Here is a 21,155-nt window from a genome sequence, read left to right as displayed (position 1 = left end):
TTCCTGAGACAAACACTGTCTCCACATTTGGGCTTCAATACTCTGGCTAAAATAAACCGCACAGTGTGAACAGCAAACTGCCTTATAAAACATATAGTAGCTAACCTTTCAATGGCCTAGATTCTATACCATAAAAACCTACCCAGAGATCCATATAACCAGCTTGGGAACACATTTTCTTACATTTGCTACAAATTATTGATATACTGTATATACATGAGCTCTTTTTTTAAGTTCAGACCCGCAGGTACTATGGTATTGAGCCTGAATATCCAATACGCCTCACGGAGGAGGAGTTTTTTGCGGTGGTCACCACCCCGCAATGGTGCAAAAACCATTTCCACCGCAAAGGCACAAAAACCCTTTGTCTTGCGGGGCATGAACTTGTATAACATGTCTGGCTACATTGGAGATGTTTATAGCAGTGGGATTTGTGATGTAAGGTGTTCCAGTATCCTATTTTTAAATTTGCGTATGGTACTTCCAACATACACGAGGTCACATTCTGTACAGCGGATGACATACACCCGTTTCTTCATATTTTGCACTGCCGTATCTGGGACTCACCCAAGGCATCAGAAGTCGGGAGTATCAAAGACCGGACAGGTGAGCTGGAAAAGTATGCATGAAATCCACGTATGTGAAGAAACTAAAGATTGCTTTATGAATAATGCTGATGCAGCAGTAACATATGCTAAAATAGATTATTATTTTTTTTTTTATGAAAACATGACAGTTAGCCTTTGATGGGGTTTTTCGGTTATAATGATTTTTAAGCAAGTGCCCACAGTCTGCCTGCTGAAGCTAGAGATTTATATTTACCTGCTCCATCTCCATCTTCCGGTCCCCACACTGTGTACATCCGGTGGGGCATGGGCATGGTGACCTGCACCGCTACAGGGGTGCTGGGGGAGTCTTGTTAGTACTGGAGATGTGTGTGGGGTGCTGTGGCTTTGGGTATTGAGAGGGGCCTGCTGTGTCTATTTGGGATGTGGAAGGCATGTTTAGAGGGGATAGTGGGGAATGTAAAACCTGACTATGGAGACAATTAGTTGTTTTCTGGTCAGAAAGCAGGAGGTAAGCGTTTCTGTGATATTCATTCTCTTCTGTTCCTGATGACATGAGAGGGTAACTACGCAATCTTGTTTGGTGAGTTCAAGTACCTGTCATTGGCGTTTTATGTTCTGACATGATGTGACATTGAGAAGAACAGTACGGACTGGAGTCCTTTCTGAGCCGCATCTGCCGTCCACAAATAGTCAGCAGCTATTCATGAGATGATGGGCTCTTAATGTATCTTCGTATGGTTTATTGAGGTTCATAAAAAAGACCTTTTTTCATTGTTTAAAAGAAGATGGAGAATCGTCTCTGCTGATCTCAAGTAGCTTTAGCTAAAGAAGCCATAAGTGGCTCCATATTGTATCTCGTATGAGAAGAGAATATAGACTGTATTGTATATATTCTAATAGGGCAGGCAAGAAGGACAGGCTGTAAGCATTGCCTTAACTCATCGGAAAGATAACCTTTGTTGGCCGAACCTTGAAAATTCTCCCTGTAAAATCATAGCCCAAAACTTTGATGAGCCGCAGGAGGCGGAGGGAGAAGAGCCGCAGGAGGCGGAGGGAGAAGAGCCGCAGGGGGCGGAGGGAGAAGAGCCGCAGGGGGCGGAGGGAGAAGAGCCAATTAGCCATAGTCTGATCACTTAGGGCTCTTTCACACGAAGGGATCCCGTGCGTGAAATCCACTGCGTGAAAGACAGCCAAGCCCCGTCTCGGACAGCAGAGAGACGGAGCAGTAACGTGATTGATAATGCTCTTTGCCTCTCTGTGATCTTTTTACTACAAAATTACGGTGACAACTTTATCTCACCGTGATTTTGTAGTAAAAAGATCACAGAGAGGCACACATTATCAATCATGTTACGGCTCCGTGTCTCTGCTGTCCGGAACGGGGCTTGGCTCTCTTTCACGCAGCAGATTACCCGCACTGCATCCGCTCTTGTGAAAGAGCCCTAGGACTACTTTCACATCTGTAATTTGGTTTGAGGTTGTAAGATCCGGCAGAGGATCTCAAATTTGGACCAAAACGGTTCAGTTTGATTTAACACATCAGGATGCATCCGTTCCATTAGGATGTGGTTGTGTTAAATGTGAAATGGAACAAACCGAATCAGCCACTAAAAACAATGTAATTCAATGGGTGATGGATTTTTTTTAATTTTTTTTTAAGGATCTTAAAAAAAAAACGTTCCGACACCATTACATTGTTTTTAGTGACTGATCCGGTTTGTTCCGCTTCAATGACTGGACAGAAAACTGCAATTTGCTGTAGTTTTGTGTCTGGTCAGAAAACGGAATTGGAATGCCTTTGGAATGCCAAAACGCTGATGTGAGAGCAGCCTACCGTTTCAGATTACCTCTATGGTGATTTTCATGCCTGAAAGCCATATTGTTCAGGTCTCTATTATGTCACTGGATGATGGCTGGACAGATAGACCATAGACTGTGAGGATGAATTCACTCGCCAGATTTGTCGCTGCAATTTTTTGAAACTGTTCCATTTCAATGCGTGGCGTTAGATGCATGAATCTGATTTTCCTTAGGCCCGGGTTCACATCACCGTTTAGCTTTCTGTTCTTCTGATCAGGATCCATAATTTTGAGCATCAGTGCCTCAGTTATGCTCAGTTTGTGTTACGTCCATCAGAGATGCATGCAGGACTTTTCGCCTATCAAAAATAACTGATCTCTGACGGAAATGGCACAAACAGATCATAACAGACGCTCAAGATAAAGGATCCATTTAGTTTTTTTTTTCTGTTCTTCTATCAGCTAAACGGTGATGTGAACTCAGCCTAAGTAACATATTAACATGATTTGCAAGGCTGAAAAAAACAAAAAAAACTTGATCCAGAGGAAGGCTATAACCCTCATCGGGAAGAAGTCAATTTTCCTCATCTTAGTGGGAAAAAATTCTTCCCCACTACAAACTAGGTAATCGGAATAATTTTGTGGAGAAAAGAGCCATTTCTAGTAACTATAGCCTATAATATTATTACGCTCCCGAAATACATCCAGGCCCCTCTTGAATTCCTTTAGTGAACTCACCATCACCACCTCCTCAGGCAGAGAGCTCCATAGTCTCACTGCTCTTACTGTAAAGAATCCTCTTCTATGTTTGTGTACAAACCTTCTTTCCTCCAGACGCAGAGGATGTCCCCTCGTCACAGTCACAGTCCTGGGGATAAATAGATGATGGGAGAGATCTCTGTACTGACCCCTGATATATTTATACATAGTAATTAGATCTCCTCTCAGTCGTCTTTTTTCCAAAGTGAATAACCCTAATGTTAATAATCTTTCAGGGTACTGTAGTCCACCCATCCCAGTTATTACCGGTACGTTAGTTACCCTCCTCTGAACTCTCTCCAGCTCTGCTATGTCTTTAATGTGCACAATACTCCATGTGCGGCATGACTGATGATGTGTAAGGTAGTAAAACTATGTTCAGGAGCAGACATTTCTGCAGCATATGAACTCTGTTAGATCATCGCAGGAGCCAATTTGATATTTTAGTAGTTAGAATATAATATAAAAACTATTAAACACGACCCCAAATTGAGTGCAAAAACACCTTAATGAATAATAAAATCCGACTTTTATTGAATACAAGATTAAAAAGTAATAATCACAGCAAAAACATAATAGAAGTGACTCCTCCTGATGAAGCCATAACACTGAATACTATGGGCAATCGAATGATTGCCAGTTATTGTCACCCAAAGTGACTTAAAAAAAGAAAAAAAAAAGTTTTTACAAATATAAAAAAACCTAAAAGTTCAAATCACCCCCCTTTCCTTAAAATAAAATAAAAAAAGTAACCAAAAAAAATAAACATCATAGGCATTGCCACGTGCGAAAATGCCCATACTATTAAAATATAACAATATTAATGGCATACAGCAAATGGCGTAGAGGAAAAAAAAAAAAAAAACAGCCAATTTGCCATTTTTTGTCATTTCAACTACCCAATAATTTTTTCATAAAAAGTGATCAAAAAGTCGCACACACTTAAAATTGATATCACTGAAAAAACAGATCGTCCCGCAAAAAATGAGCCCTCACACAGCCCCTTACACATAGCTACAAAAAAGTTGTTATAGGGGTCAGAATATGGTTATGAAAAAAAAAAAGTTTTTTTCCTCAAAGGTTTACATTTTTTTTTTTGTATTAAAACGCAAGATAAATTATACAAGTGCGGTATCGTTGGAACCATACTGACCTGGAGAATACAGTGTAAAAAAATTAATAAATAGAAACCTTTATCAGAATTGCGTTTTTCCCAATTCTCCCCCATTTGGAATTTTTTTCCCGCTTCCTACCACATGGTATGCAACCGTAAATGGCGCCATTAGAAAGTACAACTTGTCCCGCAAAAGATAAGCCCTCATAAGGCTATGTGAATGGAAAAATAAGAAAAGTTAGGACTATGGGAAGGCGGGGAGTGAAAAACGAAAACGCAAAAATGGAAAATCCCAGGGTCCTTAAGGGGTTAACCTTCTCTATTTATTGTTGTTTCTTCCACTATGCTATGCGTTTTATAGCTTCAGTTTGAGTTATGGATAGCTGGTGTGTGGATCTCGGCTGAGTTCCTGGTGCTGCCATAGCCACTTGAAGTTAAGTGTTTTCTTTCCCTTTTGTATTTTGTTTGGGTTATTTTGTGTGCTGTATTTCCCTGTTATTTGTATTAAGGCCTGAGGGAGACTCCTGTTCATCCTTCCTATTGAAGGAACAGGTTGTCTCAGTCCTGACATTAGTACCAGGGTCCTTTAGGGTGAGTTAGGACATTAGGTATTCCTGTGTATGAACTCACCTACCTCTGGGGTCTGTTCATACATCTCCTTTCTCTAGTTTCCAGGTCTTATTCCCTCACCCCTTCCCTCCTATGTTCGGTATGGTTTTTCCAGTTTATTAAAGCCTTACTGCTGCTTGTACTGTCCACTGCTATTCACATGATATATTTGGATTTCAGGCACTAAGAAAGAAGCGTCTTGATAAAGACAACCTGCAAAAAGTGTCCGTCAGAAGATTTAATTCATTCCAACTTTTCTCAGTTACGGAATTATTAAAGAAGGAAAAGGAAGATGATGATGAGCATACCTGGCTGAAGTACACAAGTGTCTTCTACCCTGAATACAGTGTTTTTTTGAGGTATAATTTTTTTTCTTCATATTAATTTTCTAAGTCTGAAAAATAACTGGAAAGAATCTATGATCTGATTGTAATCCAGGAACATGTCATCATGGCAGACAGTCGCTGCTGGATCTGCGCGTGATCATGGCAGACAGTCGCTGCTGGATCTGCGCGTGATCATGGCAGACAGTCGCTGCTGGATCTGCGCGTGATCATGGCAGGCAGTCGCTGCTGGATCTGCGCTTGATCATGGCAGACAGTAGCTGCTGGATCTGCGCGTGATCATGGCAGGCATTAGCTGCTGGATCTGCTCGTGATCATGGCAGGCAGTAGCTGCTGGATCTGCACGTGATCATGGCAGGCAGTCGCTGCTGGATCTGCACGTGATCATGGCAGGCAGTCGCTGCTGGATCTGCGCGTGATCATGGCAGGCAGTCGCTGCTGGATCTGCGCGTGATCATGGCAGGCAGTCGCTGCTGGATCTGCGCGTGATCATGGCAGGCAGTCGCTGCTGGATCTGCGCGTGATCATGGCAGGCAGTCGCTGCTGGATCTGCGCGTGATCATGGCAGGCAGTCGCTGCTGGATCTGCGCGTGATCATGGCAGGCAGTCGCTGCTGGATCTGCGCGTGATCATGGCAGGCAGTCGCTGCTGGATGTGCGCGTGATCATGGCAGGCAGTCGCTGCTGGATGTGCGCGTGATCATGGCAGGCAGTCGCTGCTGGATGTGCGCGTGATCATGGCAGGCAGTCGCTGCTGGATGTGCGCGTGATCATGGCAGGCAGTCGCTGCTGGATGTGCGCGTGATCATGGCAGGCAGTCGCTGCTGGATGTGCGCGTGATCATGGCAGGCAGTCGCTGCTGGATGTGCGCGTGATCATGGCAGGCAGTCGCTGCTGGATGTGCGCGTGATCATGGCAGGCAGTCGCTGCTGGATGTGCGCGTGATCATGGCAGGCAGTCGCTGCTGGATGTGCGCGTGATCATGGCAGGCAGTCGCTGCTGGATGTGCGCGTGATCATGGCAGGCAGTCGCTGCTGGATGTGCGCGTGATCATGGCAGGCAGTCGCTGCTGGATGTGCGCGTGATCATGGCAGGCAGGCGCTGCTGGATCTGCGCGTGATCATGGCAGGCAGGCGCTGCTGGATCTGCGCGTGATCATGGCAGGCAGTCGCTGCTGGATCTGCGCGTGATCATGGCAGGCAGTCGCTGCTGGATCTGCGCGTGATCATGGCAGGCAGTCGCTGCTGGATCTGCGCGTGATCATGGCAGGCAGTCGCTGCTGGATCGCTGCGTGATCATGGCAGGCAGTTGTTGGCCGCTGCGGTGACATGTAGTCTATAGTGGCCCTGGTGACTGATGGCACTAGAAAACTGCCACACCTGTTATTTAAATTAAGTTTTAATAGTAAACATATTTTTTTTTAAGAAGTTTATTTTTTTATTTTTTATCTATATATAATGTTGCAGTCGACGGTCAATTCCAGTCACTTTTCAGCTTGTGCTGTGTGCACGGGGAATCAGGACTGGTAGTCCTCTTATCATCAGAGGGCAGGGTTACAATGACAAGTAACAGCTCTGTCATAAAGCTAATGCCGTATAGCACAGGATCACACCTCTGACAGTAGGTGATGGATACAGCTCACTTTCTCCTCTCCCACCCTGCACAGTGTCACAGGGAATGCCCACTACAATCTCCCATAGAAGTCAGCAGGTTGATTTCGGAATTAAAGGAATTTTCTGTACTTTTTTTCTAGATATGGATGGGCTATCATCAATATCAGATCAGTGGGGTCCAGAAGCCGGTACCCTGCCAATCAAACGTTTTGGGTAACTGCCAGAGCCAAAAACTATACAGTAGACTGAAGCAGGAAGCACAAGGTTCTGTCCTCCCGGCCGTGCCGGGTACTGCAGCTCCGCTCTCATTGAAGTGAATAGAAGTTGGGCTGCAGCATGTCGCCGCTGGAGATACACAGTGGACAGAGCCTTCTGTTAACTGCATAGCTTTTGGTGGTGGCTGCCGAAACAGCTGATCGGTGGGGATCCTGTGTATCGGCCCCCCACGATCTGATATTGATGACCTGTTCTGAGGATAGGTTATTAGCATCTAAGTCACAGAAAGCCCCTTAAAGGCTACGTTCACACCTGCAGTAAAGGTATCCGGCAGAATGTTCCAGCAGAGAACAGCCTGCCAGAGTTCACCAGATCGGGACGTTTTCCGGCAAAATGCTGGCTTTCGGGCTGACGAAAACAGTTGCATGCAGTGGTATTTGTCTGCCTAAAAGCCACCACTTAGGCTCCATTCACACGTCTGCAATTCTGTTCCGCATTTTGCAGAATGTAATTGCGGACCCATTCATTTCTGTGGGGCCGCACGATGAGGACCCGCACTTCTGGGTCCGCATTTCCGTTCACAAAAAAAATAGAATATGCTCTATTCTTGTCCGCAATTGCATATTCTATTAGTGCTGGTGATATGCGGCCCGCAAAATGCAGAACGCACATTGCCGGTGTCCGTGTTTTGCAGATTCGTGAATGGACCCTTATGCTGGAAAATGGGCGGATCCTATTACAGTCAATAGGGTCCAGCAGTGAATGGCAGTATCTGGCTAGACTGGATCCGATGAACTCCGGCAGGCTGTTCTCTGCCGTAACAAAGTGACAGATACTGCAGATGTGAATGTGGCCTCAGCTGCCATACAAATTAAATAGCTACCCGTCATCTCTCTTAACTACCCGTAAACATTCAGTTGAAGATAAACGCTCAGCTTCTCTTGCACAGTGACCTTTGCATGTGTCACAGAGCGTGCTCACAGTACCTTTGTATGTGTCACAGAGCGTGCTCACAGTACCTTTGCATGTGTCACAGAGCGTGCTCACACTACCTTTGCATGTGTCACAGAGCGTGCCCACACTACCTTTGCATGTGTCACAGAGCGTGCCCACCCTACCTTTGCATGTGTCACAGAGCGTGCCCACACTACCTTTGCATGTGTCACAGAGCGTGCCCACACTACCTTTGCATGTGTCACAGAGCGTGCCCACACTACCTTTGCATGTGTCACAGAGCGTGCCCACACTACCTTTGCATGTGTCACAGAGCGTGCTCACAGTACCTTTGCATGTGTCACAGAGCGTGCTCACAGTACCTTTGCATGTGTCACAGAGCGTGCTCGCAACACCTTTGCATGTGTCACAGAGCGTGCCCACACTACCTTTGCATGTGTCACAGAGCGTGCCCACACTACCTTTGCATGTGTCACAGAGCGTGCCCACACTACCTTTGCATGTGTCACAGAGCGTGCCCACACTACCTTTGCATGTGTCACAGAGCGCGCCCACACTACCTTTGCATGTGTCACAGAGCGTGCCCACACTACCTTTGCATGTGTCACAGAGCGTGCCCACACTACCTTTGCATGTGTCACAGAGCGTGCCCACACTACCTTTGCATGTTTCACAGAGCGTGCCCACACTACCTTTGCATGTGTCACAGAGCGTGCCCACACTACCTTTGCATGTGTCACAGAGCGTGCCCACACTACCTTTGCATGTGTCACAGAGCGTGCCCACACTACCTTTGCATGTGTCACAGAGCGTGCCCACACTACCTTTGCATGTGTCACAGAGCGTGCCCACCCTACCTTTGCATGTGTCACAGAGCGTGCCCACACTACCTTTGCATGTGTCACAGAGCGTGCCCACCCTACCTTTGCATGTGTCACAGAGCGTGCCCACACTACCTTTGCATGTGTCACAGAGCGTGCTCACAGTACCTTTGCATGTGTCACAGAGCGTGCCCACCCTACCTTTGCATGTGTCACAGAGCGTGCCCACACTACCTTTGCATGTGTCACAGAGCGTGCCCACACTACCTTTTGCATATGTCACAGAGCGTGCTCACAGCACCTTTTGCATGTGTCACAGAGCCTGCTCACAGCACCTTTGCATGTGTCACAGAGCGTGCCCACACTACCTTTGCATGTGTCACAGAGCGTGCCCACACTACCTTTGCATGTGTCACAGAGCGTGCCCACCCTACCTTTGCATGTGTCACAGAGCGTTCCCACAATACCTTTTGCATGTGTCACAGAGCGTGCTCACAGCACCTTTGCATGTGTCACAGAGCGTGCTCACTACAGTCTCCTATAGAAGTAAATAGGTCACATTAAATATCGGTTGGCGGGCTGCATCTCCTGCAGGTGTATGTCAGTGAGGTCCGGAATAAGTGCTCGCCTAATGAGTTGGCACCAGCCACAGGATTCATCAGAATGGTCTCGGCACTGAAAATACTTCTTTCTGACCAGTTCAAGGTCGTCGGTAAAAGCCACTTATCTACTTTTTAACACTTACTGGACCTAAAAATTTAGCCATGAATTTTAAACGTCTTTCTGAGAACATTGTAGATTCTTTTCTGAACATTGCCAAGAAAACAGCCTCAGATCTTTCTTTTTCTCCTGAAATCTATTCCCGCTTTCAAACCTTTTTTTCTTCGTGACCCTGAGACCATTTATTACACTCGAAAGATGATTCTTAGGTTAAGTGCATCACACCGGGTATGCATCCAGCCGTCGTCATGGCAACAGATGTATATACCGGGGGGGACTTGGATCACTTCAGTAGGTTAGACTCGCGCTGCCTGCGACAGTATAATGTGCACAATGTCTCCTTTGACTCTGTACACATTAGGATGTCAATACTGCATGCACCGTACAACTGCAATACTCCCAGCTCATTCTGTTCAATAGGACGTCATTATGTTAAAAGCGGTGTTAGCTACGGCTCAATGACCAATAGTTCCCTCGCTGATAGAATAACATTTCATACGCTGTGTCCCTGAGTGCATGTGCAATGGACCCGAGAACCAGCAGTTCAGGCAATTTTGGTTGAAGAAATGTATTTCCCCGATGTTTGTGAACTTCCAGTTTTATAGAACATGTAACATTCAGGGGCCTGCAGCCTCCGAGACTCTATCTGTTGGAAAACTACTATTCTCAGTGTAACGGTCGCGTACACACACACACAGGGGGGGAGGGAAGTGACCACTGCGCTCCACCCTTACCCCTGGCCCTGCCTACTTGCCTCGCGAGTCCTAATGACAGGGGACAACTGGACGGCAATCCCTAACTTGGAATAAGTGCAGGGATGACAGACAGACAAACAACAGGACGTGAACGGACCGAGTCAATACCAGGAAAGCTACAAAGTACAAAGAATTAAGCAAAGAATGGTCAGGAGAAGCCGGGGTCAAATACCAGGAGAGCAGAGAAGTACAAGAGGAGTCCTAAGAGAGTAGTCAGGTGGGAGCCGAGGTCACAATACCAGGACGGATGCGCAGTACAGGAGGAGCAGGCAAAAGGATGGTCAAGGAACAGTATCAGGTAAGTATTCAGCAGTCCAACAAATAGCCAGGAACCTAGAAATTAACAGGCAACCTGTAGCCAGCAGGCTGCCTGTATTTATAGTGGGGAGTGAGGGTCATGTGACGTGGCCAGCGTCACATGACCGACAGACCAACCAGTCGAGCACCGAGTGATCAGCTCGGCGCTCAAGGCAGACTAGGAGCAGGGAGCCACCCAGCTAGTAAAGCCGCCCTGGGAATGAGGTCAAACACAGATCCTCATTCCCAAAGCTAAGCAACAGTTCTGCGGGCGATGGGGGACCGAGTGCACCTTCGGAACCCCGTGACACTCAGCATGGACACTTGCTCGGCTTGAAGCTCCCATCGACTTGAATAGAGCTTGCTGGGAGTTGTAGTTTGTCAACAGCTGGAGTGTCGGAGGTTGCTGACATGGGATGGGGGCCCCCGTGGAGCCAGGAACCTCATAAACAGGTACCATAAAAATTTTTCATTTTAGGTGACCAAAGGTCTTGAAGTTGTCCTGTTGCAACCTCTGATCAAGTCTGACCAGCGGGTGTCCAACTGCTTGGGCCCCCAACTACTCACAAGGGGACTGCCGGAGATAGGCTAGGTTTAAATCTCCGTTCAGCCGCTGCCTATCGGTGTTCACCTGATACGGCAGTGCTGGATACTACTACTCACCGCTGGACCCCATACACCAGGGATGGCCATCCTGCGCCTCTCCAGCTGTTGTAAAACTACAATTCCCACCATGCCCTGCTGTAGGCTGATAGCTGTAGGCAGTCTTTGCATGCTGGGAGTTGTAGTTTTGCAACAGCTGGGGAGCCGCATGTTGTTCATGTCTGCTATACACTATTATAGGGATTCAGGCAGTTTCTGGCATAAGTGCTGGGTTTCGACAAGACAAAAACCATTGTATGCAGCATTTTTTGTCCAGCGGAAAGCTGCCATTTCACCTGCCGAATGGAGATGTGAGCATAGCCATAGCTGAGTACAAGTGCGCGTCTGTCTCTAGCAGTTCCATGGAGCTGAGTGGAGTGGCAGTGTGCACGTGCGACTTCTGTTCCATTAAAAAGAGGAAACACAGACCCCCAGTCTTGTGATCGGCAGGGACCGTAGCAGTGACTCCAAACCCCTCTGATCAGACCTTTGGATGGGGGATAAGTTGTTATTATAGGACAACCCCTTTAAAGGGATTGTCTCATGAAGATAACCCCTGTCCTTATGACCTCATAGAAGGGGGGTCCTCCCCTCTGGACCCTACTCCATTAGGCAGGATGAAGAGCTGCTCTGTATGAGTGGCACCTGTTCTGGTGGACTCCATCCCTCTATGTATCACCTGGATGGCCAATCTTCTTCATGGCGTCATGTAAAACTACATTTCTCCTACAGAAGCTGCTACATGGAAAATGCCTGTCTGGCCCAGGGTGGGCTACATTCTGAGAGGGCTTGTCTCTGACCAGGGTTGTTGTCCTCTGGAGAACACCTTTTTTTTAATATTGTAACCGTCTGGCAATGTGGGAACCTGCAGGAGAAATGTTGTTTGCACCATGTTTGCTGTCAACACTAGGAAAATCTCCGGACATATGCAGGTAACCCATAGACTTTAAAGGGGTTTCTCCGGGAATTAAGAAAAAATACGTAAATATTACTTTATTATAAATATATTCCTAAATACCTTTCATTAGTTATAATGGCTCGTTTTGTCTAGGGAGAAATCATTAGGAGAAACAAAATGGCCGCTGTCCTATTAGCACACACAAAACCTGTCCTAATCACACAGAAGGACAAGTTACTTCAGTACACTGAGGTAAAATGCTGCCTCATCCTCCAGTCTACTTGTCAGGGATTATGATCCTGAATACAGATGAGAAGATCTTCAGCTGAATCTACCGTATTTTTCGCCCATAAGACGCACCTAGGTTTTTGAGGAGGAAAATAAGAAAAAATAAATTTTGAACCAAAAGGTGTGCTTTTGCTGGGTTTTAAACTAATTGTGGTCTGTGGATGGCGCACTGTTATGGGGGATCTGTGGGTGACGCACTGTTATGGGGGATCTGTGGGTGACACTTATGGGGGATCTGTGGGTGGCTCTTATTGGGGTCTCTGGATGGCACTGTTATGGGGATCTGTGTATGACAGTTATAGGGGGGATCTGTGGATGACACATATATAGCATCTTATGCTATGTGTCATCCACAGATCCCCTCCATAAGTGTCCCTGTAGTGAATGACCCTCAATACAGGGGGTGGGGGTCGCATCTGCTTTTATAATGACAGCGGGGCCCGTGCAGTGACTGTATTCTACTACACGGGCCCCGCTCACTGTAGAATCGTATCTCTAATAGTTAATTGTTATGTATATACCGTAATCGCATAATCAGCGCCTGTATACTTACAACTACAAGCGCTCGGTAGGTAGCAGAGAGGAGGGAGGAGGCAGGCCGGGAGGACGGGCGCTGGCAGCGTGAGTCACTACGTCATGAGCCTGCGCCGCCTGCTTCATTCATAAAGTGGGCGGCGCAGGCGCGTGACGTAGTGACTCACGCTGCCAGCTCCCGGCCTGCCTCCTCCCTCCTCTCTGCTACCTACCGAGCGCTTGTAGTTGTAAGTATACAGGCGCTGATTATGCGATTACGGTATATACATAACAATTAACTATTAGAGATACGATTATACAGTGGGCGGGGCCCGTGTAGTAGAATACAGTCACTGCACGGGCCCCGCTGTCATTATAAAAGCAGATGCCGGCCTCCAGCCCCTCCTCCCTCACAGCTGATACACCCGCCGCGCGGCATCGCAGCGGGTGTATCATTGAATATTCAGCAAAATCAGCAGCATTCGCCCCATAAGACGCACTGCTTTTGGGGGGGGGGGAAAGTGCGTCCTATAGGGCGAAAAATACGGTATGTAGGAATGGAGTTGATGAGGAGACATGAAGTACAAAGAGAACAGACAGGACAGACTGTGGTAATGGAGACTGTATACAAGACCTGCTGCTCATTACCACATCCCCCTCCTCCTCTCTGTACATCTGCTTATGAACTCCATTCCCACATAGATTCAGTTGAAGATTTTATCTGCTGTATTGAGGATCATAATCCCTGACAAGCAGAGCTCTTTACCACAGTGTTGTGAAGTAACTTGTGATTAGGACAGGTTTTGTGTGTGCTAATAGGACGGCTGCCATTTTGTTTCTCCTAATGATTGCTCCCCAGACAAAACGAGCCATTATAACTAATGTAAGGTATTTGGGAATATATTTATAATTAAGTAATATTTAAGTATTTTCATTTTCTTAATTCCCGGAGACCCCCTTTAATGGTCCAAGTGGGTGAAAAGTTGTGTTCTTTTTGGAATACTTTGTCAGATGTTATGAAAATTTCACATATGTAGCCCCTTCATTCTCAGGATAGATGCCAGAAGTTGGGTCCCCGCCCATGATAAAGCGATGACGACTTATCCCTTTGAGTACCCCTTTAACCAAATGTCAGGTTAACGACAGAACAGACATTACTGTGAATTGCAGCCAATTTCTGTATTTCACTCTAAAAAAGGCTGCTGCAAAAAAGTTTGATCTGAGAATGTTGTATTTTTTGCTATATTTCTAGGTTCCTCGCATCTTTCTTTCCTATAGGGAAACATTGACGTTTCTAGCAATTTTACTGCAAACCATATTCAGTTCTATGTATCGACGAGGAGCGCCAGGCGAAAATGGGACGCTATGTACAAAAATGTGAATGTGTTGCCAAGTTTGTTACAATCTGGCTCTTCTGCCCTCTGGTGGCTAAACCTGGTAATTGAGTATATAAACGCTGCACTCCTCACATTGCTAAGCCTGTCTGCTCTTTCCGAGTGACACCAAGATTAGCTCAGAATTTTCTTTTTTTCCTGGTGATTTAGGATGTATTGAAATAATTCCTAGGTCACTAAAACTCTGCACTTGATTCGTGAGGAGGCAAAGAGAGGCCGGAAATAAACTTAAGACCTTAAGCTTCTCAAGGGAGAGCAACGTGCCCGGAGAGATTGCTGTTTACCAGGTGAATGGAGTCCTGTTGGAAAAGCAATCTGGAAAATCACTCAGGCTTAATGCTAATGTATGAGGACCTTACCGGACCGGTGTAGCAGCATGGCGTGTGATAATGAGGGGGTTGTGACCACGCTAGGAAACGGTGGAGTTTGTTACTTAAAGAAGTCTGCCATGATAATGTAAAAAATGGAAGTACATGACAATCTCTCTCTAACAAAGCTAGGACCAGCCCTGTACCTCACATGGGTCCAGAGATCTCCCCAGTCATTGCTCCAGTTGCTCTACTAGATTTATTTCAGGCTGGCATCTAAGGGGACGCGTCCTTTCTGGGGGGTCTTTTCTGCTGTAGCTCTTTCCCTGTAACTGCCACAGCTTATAGCTAGAGATGAGTGAATCCAAACCCACGAAGAGGAATTAGATTCGAATTTCAGGAATTATTCGATTCGCCTAGAAGCCGAATTGCCTCGTGTCAGCGAATCGATTAATCCTGAAATCCAAACTTACCGCGTCCATTTGCGCGCGAAGGGCCGCCAGCCTCCATCTTGCTTGAAGATCTCGGCCGAAATCCCATGCGGCGCGAGATTACATCATCACGCCGGCCGACGTGATGACGTAATCTCGCGCCACACGTGATTTCGGCCGAGATCTTCAAGCAAGATGGCGGCGGCCGGCCCGTCGCGCGCAAATGGAGGAGGTAAGTTTGATGTAATGTTTTTTTTTTTTATGTTGTTTTCACACTGTTTGTACACTCAGATGCCGTGATCATGTATGAACGCGGCATCTGAGGGGTACAATGTCGGGGGTGGCGCTGTCGCAGCTACCTGTCATTGCACCCGCTACTTACAAAAAATTGCGCTTCGTGGCAAAGTAATTCGTCATGAAGCAAATTTTTTCGTGAAATTCGGTGAATCAGCCAATTAGAATTTTCAAGAAATTCGCTCATCTCTACTTATAATAGAAGATATGGCTGGTGCAATCACCTCAGTGAGGTGGACAAGAAAAAAGAACAAACAGCAGGTGGCGCTATACAGATACAATTTATTGAGTGGCTCAGTGACTATGCTAAATTTTTATTGCATGTATTTACCAAGGTATTCTGATCCAGGTGCTTGTTTGAAAAAGGTAGACTATTTTTTTGTAGCACAGCCCCTTTAAAGATGACCTGTCCCCTCTCCTGACATGTCTGGTTTAGTAACTACTTGCATTCCCCATGTAATAACAATCCTAGAGCATCTATTCTTATGACTCTGTGCTGAGCCATTCCTCAATTATTCCTGCTAGAAGTTATGAATGAATTGCTAGCGGTTTGCAATGAATGTTCAAATGGGTGTTACCAGTTGCAGGGCTCCAGATGGCGACCAAAATGGTCGCCAATGCGACTTTGAATTTACAAATGGCGACAAGACTTTTTAGTCTTGACCCACCGCCGCAGCTCTGCCGTTGAATAGTTCTCTGCCCCGCCGCCGATGTTCTTCTCAGCAGCCCAGTGGAGGAGGAGTCTCTCCCTCCTCCCTGTGCTGCTGCCGCCGCCGATAGAAAAGGAGACGAGAGGGGGAGGGGCTGTGGCCACTGCGCCACCAATGAAGATAACTGACCTGTTAATACAAATACAGGAGGCGGGTGCCGGAATCAAATAGCCGGCACCCGACCTCTATGACAGGGAGCTTCGATCAGCTGCAGTTAACCCCTCAGGTACCGCACCTGAAGGGTTAACTGCCGCTGATCGCAGCTCCCTGTCATAGAGGTCGGGTGCCGGCTATTTGATTCCGGCACCCGCCTCCTGTATTTGTATTAACAGGTCAGTTATCCTCATTGGTGGCGCAGTGCGCCCCCCCCACTATAATAAACATTGGTGCGCAGTGCCAATGAGGGTTAAAAAATAAAAATAATATTAACTCACCTCCTCCAATTGATCGCGTAGCTGCCAATCTGTTCTTTCTTCAGGACCTGTCAAAGGACCTGTGGTGACGTCACTGAGCTTATCACATGGTCCATTACCATGGTGATGGATCATGTGATTGTACCATGTGATGAGCACAGTGATATCACCACAGGTCCTTTGACAGGTCCTGAAGAAAGAACAGGAGACCGGCAGCTACGGGATCAATTGGAGGAGGTGAGTTAATTATTTTTTATTTATTTTTTTAACCCTCAATTGACCTTCTAAGTATTCTGTATTAAAGAATGCTATTATTTTCCCTTATAACCATGTTATAAGGGAAAATAATACAGTGAATAGACTGTCATCTTAGCAACCATGCGTGAAAATCGCACTTGCTTGCAGATGCTTACGATTTTCACGCAGCCCCATTCACTTCTATGGGGCCTGCGTTGCATGAAAAATGCACAAGTGATGCGTGAAAATCACCGCTCATGTGCACAGCCCCATAGAAGTGAATGGGTCCGGATTCAGTGCGGGTGCAATGCGTTCACGTCACGCATTGCACCCGCGCAGAAATCTCGCCCTTGTGAAAGGGGCCTAAGGGTGAATAGGACAAGGGGGCTAATAGTAAGTAAAAAAAAAACTAAAAAACACAAACACTACTTTCACACCTGCCGGATCCGCCGATCTGGATGAGACTGAAAGCATTTGTGAGACGCATCTGGATGCAGATCCATCTCACAAATGCATTGCAAGAACGAATCCATCTTTCCGCTTGTCATGCGGACAGACGGATCCGTCTTGTATCTTTTTACACATTTTTACCAGTCTGCGCATGCGCAGACCGGAAGGACGGATCCGGCATTCCGGTATTTTGAATGCCGGATCCGGCACTAATACATTACTATGAGGAAAAATGCCGGATCTGGCATTAAGGCAAGTCTTCATTTTTTTCCGCCGGAGATAAAACCGTAGCATGCTACGGTTTTATCTTTTGCCTGATCAGTCAAAATGACTGAACTGAAGACATCCTGATGCATCCTGAACGGATTACTCTCCATTCAGAATGCATGAGGATATGCCTGATCAGTTATTTTCCGGTATAGTGCCCCTAGGACGGAACTCTATGCCGGAAATGAAAAATGCTAGTGTGAAAGTACCCTAAAATATTAAGTTTAAATCCCCCCTTTCCCAATTTTACATATAAAATATATAAACCATAAATAAATAAACATATTAAATAGCGCTGTGTCCGAAAAGTCCAAACTATTAAATTATTAAAAAATATCTCCTATGCGGTGAGCGCCGTAACAGAAATAAATAAATAAAAACCATGCGATTTGCTATTTTTTAGTCACCTTGTCCCCCCAAAAAATAGGATAGGACTGTTCTATTATGGGCCGAACGTTTCATAAAATGCGAAATGCACGCAGCTTTTTTTTGTATTATTATTATTTTTTTCGCGTGGTATTGAGTATCGCAATACTTTTTTATGGTGACGAAAGCGAATCAAAATTTTGGTATCGAAACAACCCTACGCCGATCTGATCGGCGTAGCGTTGTCATGATACCAAAATTTTGATTCGGTTTCGATTTGGCGACTAAAAATTTTATTTGGCTCCTAAATTTTTCAGTTCAGGAGCCAATGGCTACTAGGTATTTTTTTTTTTGTCTGGAGCACTGAGTTGGGGTGGGGGTGCGGGGGGGGGGGGGGTCCCTGCACAGTCTGACACTGGGAGCAATGATTGGATGGTGTCGGACTGTGCAACTGGTAATACCCATCTGGAACTTCATTGCAAACTGCTAGCAATTTATTCATCATTTCTAATAGGAATAACAGAGGAATGACACCACACAGAGTCATAAGGGTAGATGCTCCAGAATTGTCAGGAGAGGTGACAGCTCCACTTTAAAGCCAGGCAAAAACAACACAACTGCTCTCAAGCCAGGCACAGCCACTCCGAAGCGTATGGAGCAGCGCCTGGTAACAATGAAAGAAACGGGACACTCAGCAGTCCGCCACTACCCCCTTCAATCAGCTGATTGGCGAAGTTGCAGGGTGTTGTGCTCCCGCTGATCTTAGCTCCTTATACTAAGGTGTAGGTGTGTTACACAACATTGCTATGGCTGACACCTTGGCATTGTGGGACTGACAGCAGCGGGGGATGAGGGCAGAATTGAAGTCTAATTGTCATTTTTTTTCGAATGTGTAGGGACAGTGATAGGGAATGTTTTTGTAATATACTTTTTTTTTTTTGTGAATTTATGCATTTCTATAATATAAATCTCTCTGATCATCGCCCACTAGATGAGTGTTGCTAAGGAAAGTCTGTCTGTGAAGATGCTGCAGCTCATAGGCCTAAAGCTGATCATATCTGTATACTATACCATAGCTGAAATGTAAAAGCAAACAAGTACTACAAGTAGCAGCAGACTGCCATTCGCAACGACACATGCAAACACTAGAAACATGAATAAATGTAAACTAAATCACTGCTTTACTTACTATATGAAAATTATAAACTCTTTGCGCACATTATGGATCAAAATTGTGTGGGGCCCATCTACCAGCGACAAGGTGGCTTCTAACAGATGGGACCTACGCTAAAAGACTTGCATCTCCTGGGCTTAAAGAGGGCCTTTCATGGGTCCAGACATTATGAAATAAGTAGGGGGTTGTGTAGGGCATAGTGCAGGCATGTAAGATCGCTTACTAGCTTATCTGTCCTGCGCTCCATTCCCCCGCTATGCCCCCCTTTTAATTTTCCCGCCTGGTATGGAAATATATATCATCGGTACAGGGAGGAGGAGACTTCCCTGTTTCTCAATGGGCGTCTCCTTCTCCCTGGCTGTAGTGCGGTCCAATCACAGCGGAGAGCGTCACAGCCAGGGAGAAGGTGAGCTTTTTTTTCTCCCTGGCTGTGACGCTCTCCGCTGTGATTGGACCACGCTACAGCCAGGGAGAAGGAGATGCCCATTGAGAAACAGGGAAGTCTCCTCCTCCCTGTACCAATGATATATATTTCCATACCAGGTCCTCTTTAAAACTACAAAATACAGAGCAATGTAGAATGCAGCTATATCGCATTCCGATTAAAGGCTCTGGGTAGATGGGCAGGGGTGCACAGTCCAAAAAGGGGGCAGGCGCTTACCCCGAATGTACAATGCAATTATAGAAAATTAGAAGCTCTTTGTGCACATTTTTGAGCACAATGGTGTCAGGCTTATCTTCCAGCGACTATCAGACTTGCCTCTCCTGGGATTTTGACATACAAAACCGTGCACCTGAACCTCTTTTTTTTTCATATTGTTTAGAGGTGCTGGTCTAACGCAGGTTTTTGCATTGTACATTTGGGGGGAGTAGCTGCCCCCTTTTTGGACCGTGCACTCCAGCGCATCTGCCCAGGACTTTTATCCAGGGTATAATATAGCTGGATTCTACATTGCCCTGAATCTTGTAGGTTTAGGCCCAGGAGTGGCAAGTCTGATAGTGTAGGTCCCATCTGCTGCTAGGTCACCTTGTCGATGGTAGATGGGCCCCGACACAATCTTGATCCAAAATGTGCGCAAAGAGTTCAAAGAGTATCATTTCCATATAGTAAGTATAGCAGTGATGCAGTTTACATTTATTCTTATTTCTAGTGTTTGCATGTGTCTTTGCGTATGGCAGTGTACTGCTACTTGTAGTCCTTGTTTGCTTTTACATTGCAGCCATGGTAGCGTATATATATAATGGTCAGTTTTAGGCCTATGTAGGAGGGAGGCAGTGAGCTTCAGCGTCTTCACTGACCCATTCATCTCAATGAGGTTGAAAAAGATGCAGACAGCGCACCTGTGTTCTGTCTGCATTCGTAAGTCCATTCCATGGCCCCGCAAAAAAAAAAGAAAAAAAAAAGAACATGTCCTGGTTATATCTGTTTTGCAGAGAAGGATAGGACATTTCTGCAGGACCAAAAAAAAATGACGACAGGCAGGTATCTGTGTTTTGCGGATCTTTGATTTGCAGACCGCAAAAACGAATATGGTTGTGTGCAGGAGCCCTTAGAGTACATTCACACGACTGTATGTTTTTTGTGGTCCGCAAAACATACGGATGATGTCCGCATGACGATTGTAAGTATTAAGTGTATATAAAAAAAAAATTAATAATTTCAAGCCGATCTTTTATTTCAGGCAGAACAGAGGAGCGTTAAATGTTTCCGACATCCTGACGAGCTTTGACAACACTGGAAACGTGTGTAAGTCCTATTCCCATTGTATCGCTAAATCCCCAGCATTGTTTTCCGCTCACGCAGATTTACATGACAAAAGTGTAAAATTTTAGTTGTGCTAATTTCCCGGTATTTAATTGTTTTCCGATGCGGCGGTGGATCTGTGTAATTCACGCCGATTGAGTTCAGGAATTATGAATGATCTGCATACGTTTTGACAGGTTTTTGCGACTCTGAATGTAAGGCAGCTGCTCCATTCAGAAAGATTAGGCCACAGAAAAGCCTTATGGAATGAGCAGCTAAAGCCTGCTAACTGAATACACTCCAACAATTTGTACTCCCGCGGGCAAAACGCTTTATGAATGGCATATTTATCTCCGAGGTCAAATAAGAGGCAGATGTGCTAAGCTTTGTATAAATATGTCTCCATTATAAGCGCCTTTTTCCAAACTGGGGGAATTCCTCGCTGAGAGAAGAAAAG

At 45.9% G+C, this 21,155-nt stretch overlaps 1 protein-coding gene across 1 annotated transcript in view; it reads left to right on the top strand.

Annotated features, from left to right (window-relative positions):
• CAMKMT (calmodulin-lysine N-methyltransferase) overlaps positions 1 to 21,155 on the top strand; it is a 534,662-nt gene that overhangs the window by 12,268 nt on the left and 501,239 nt on the right. The window contains exons 2-3 of the mRNA XM_040430327.1: positions 5,031 to 5,209; positions 20,637 to 20,701. Coding sequence (XP_040286261.1) covers positions 5,031 to 5,209; positions 20,637 to 20,701 — 244 coding nt within the window. The remainder of the gene's footprint in view (positions 1 to 5,030; positions 5,210 to 20,636; positions 20,702 to 21,155) is intronic.

Source organism: Bufo bufo, chromosome 4, assembly GCF_905171765.1.
Source record: "Bufo bufo chromosome 4, aBufBuf1.1, whole genome shotgun sequence".
Lineage (NCBI taxonomy): Eukaryota > Metazoa > Chordata > Amphibia > Anura > Bufonidae > Bufo > Bufo bufo.
The sequence above is the reverse complement of the archived record's forward strand: the minus strand, read 5'-3'. Positions and strand labels throughout refer to the sequence as shown.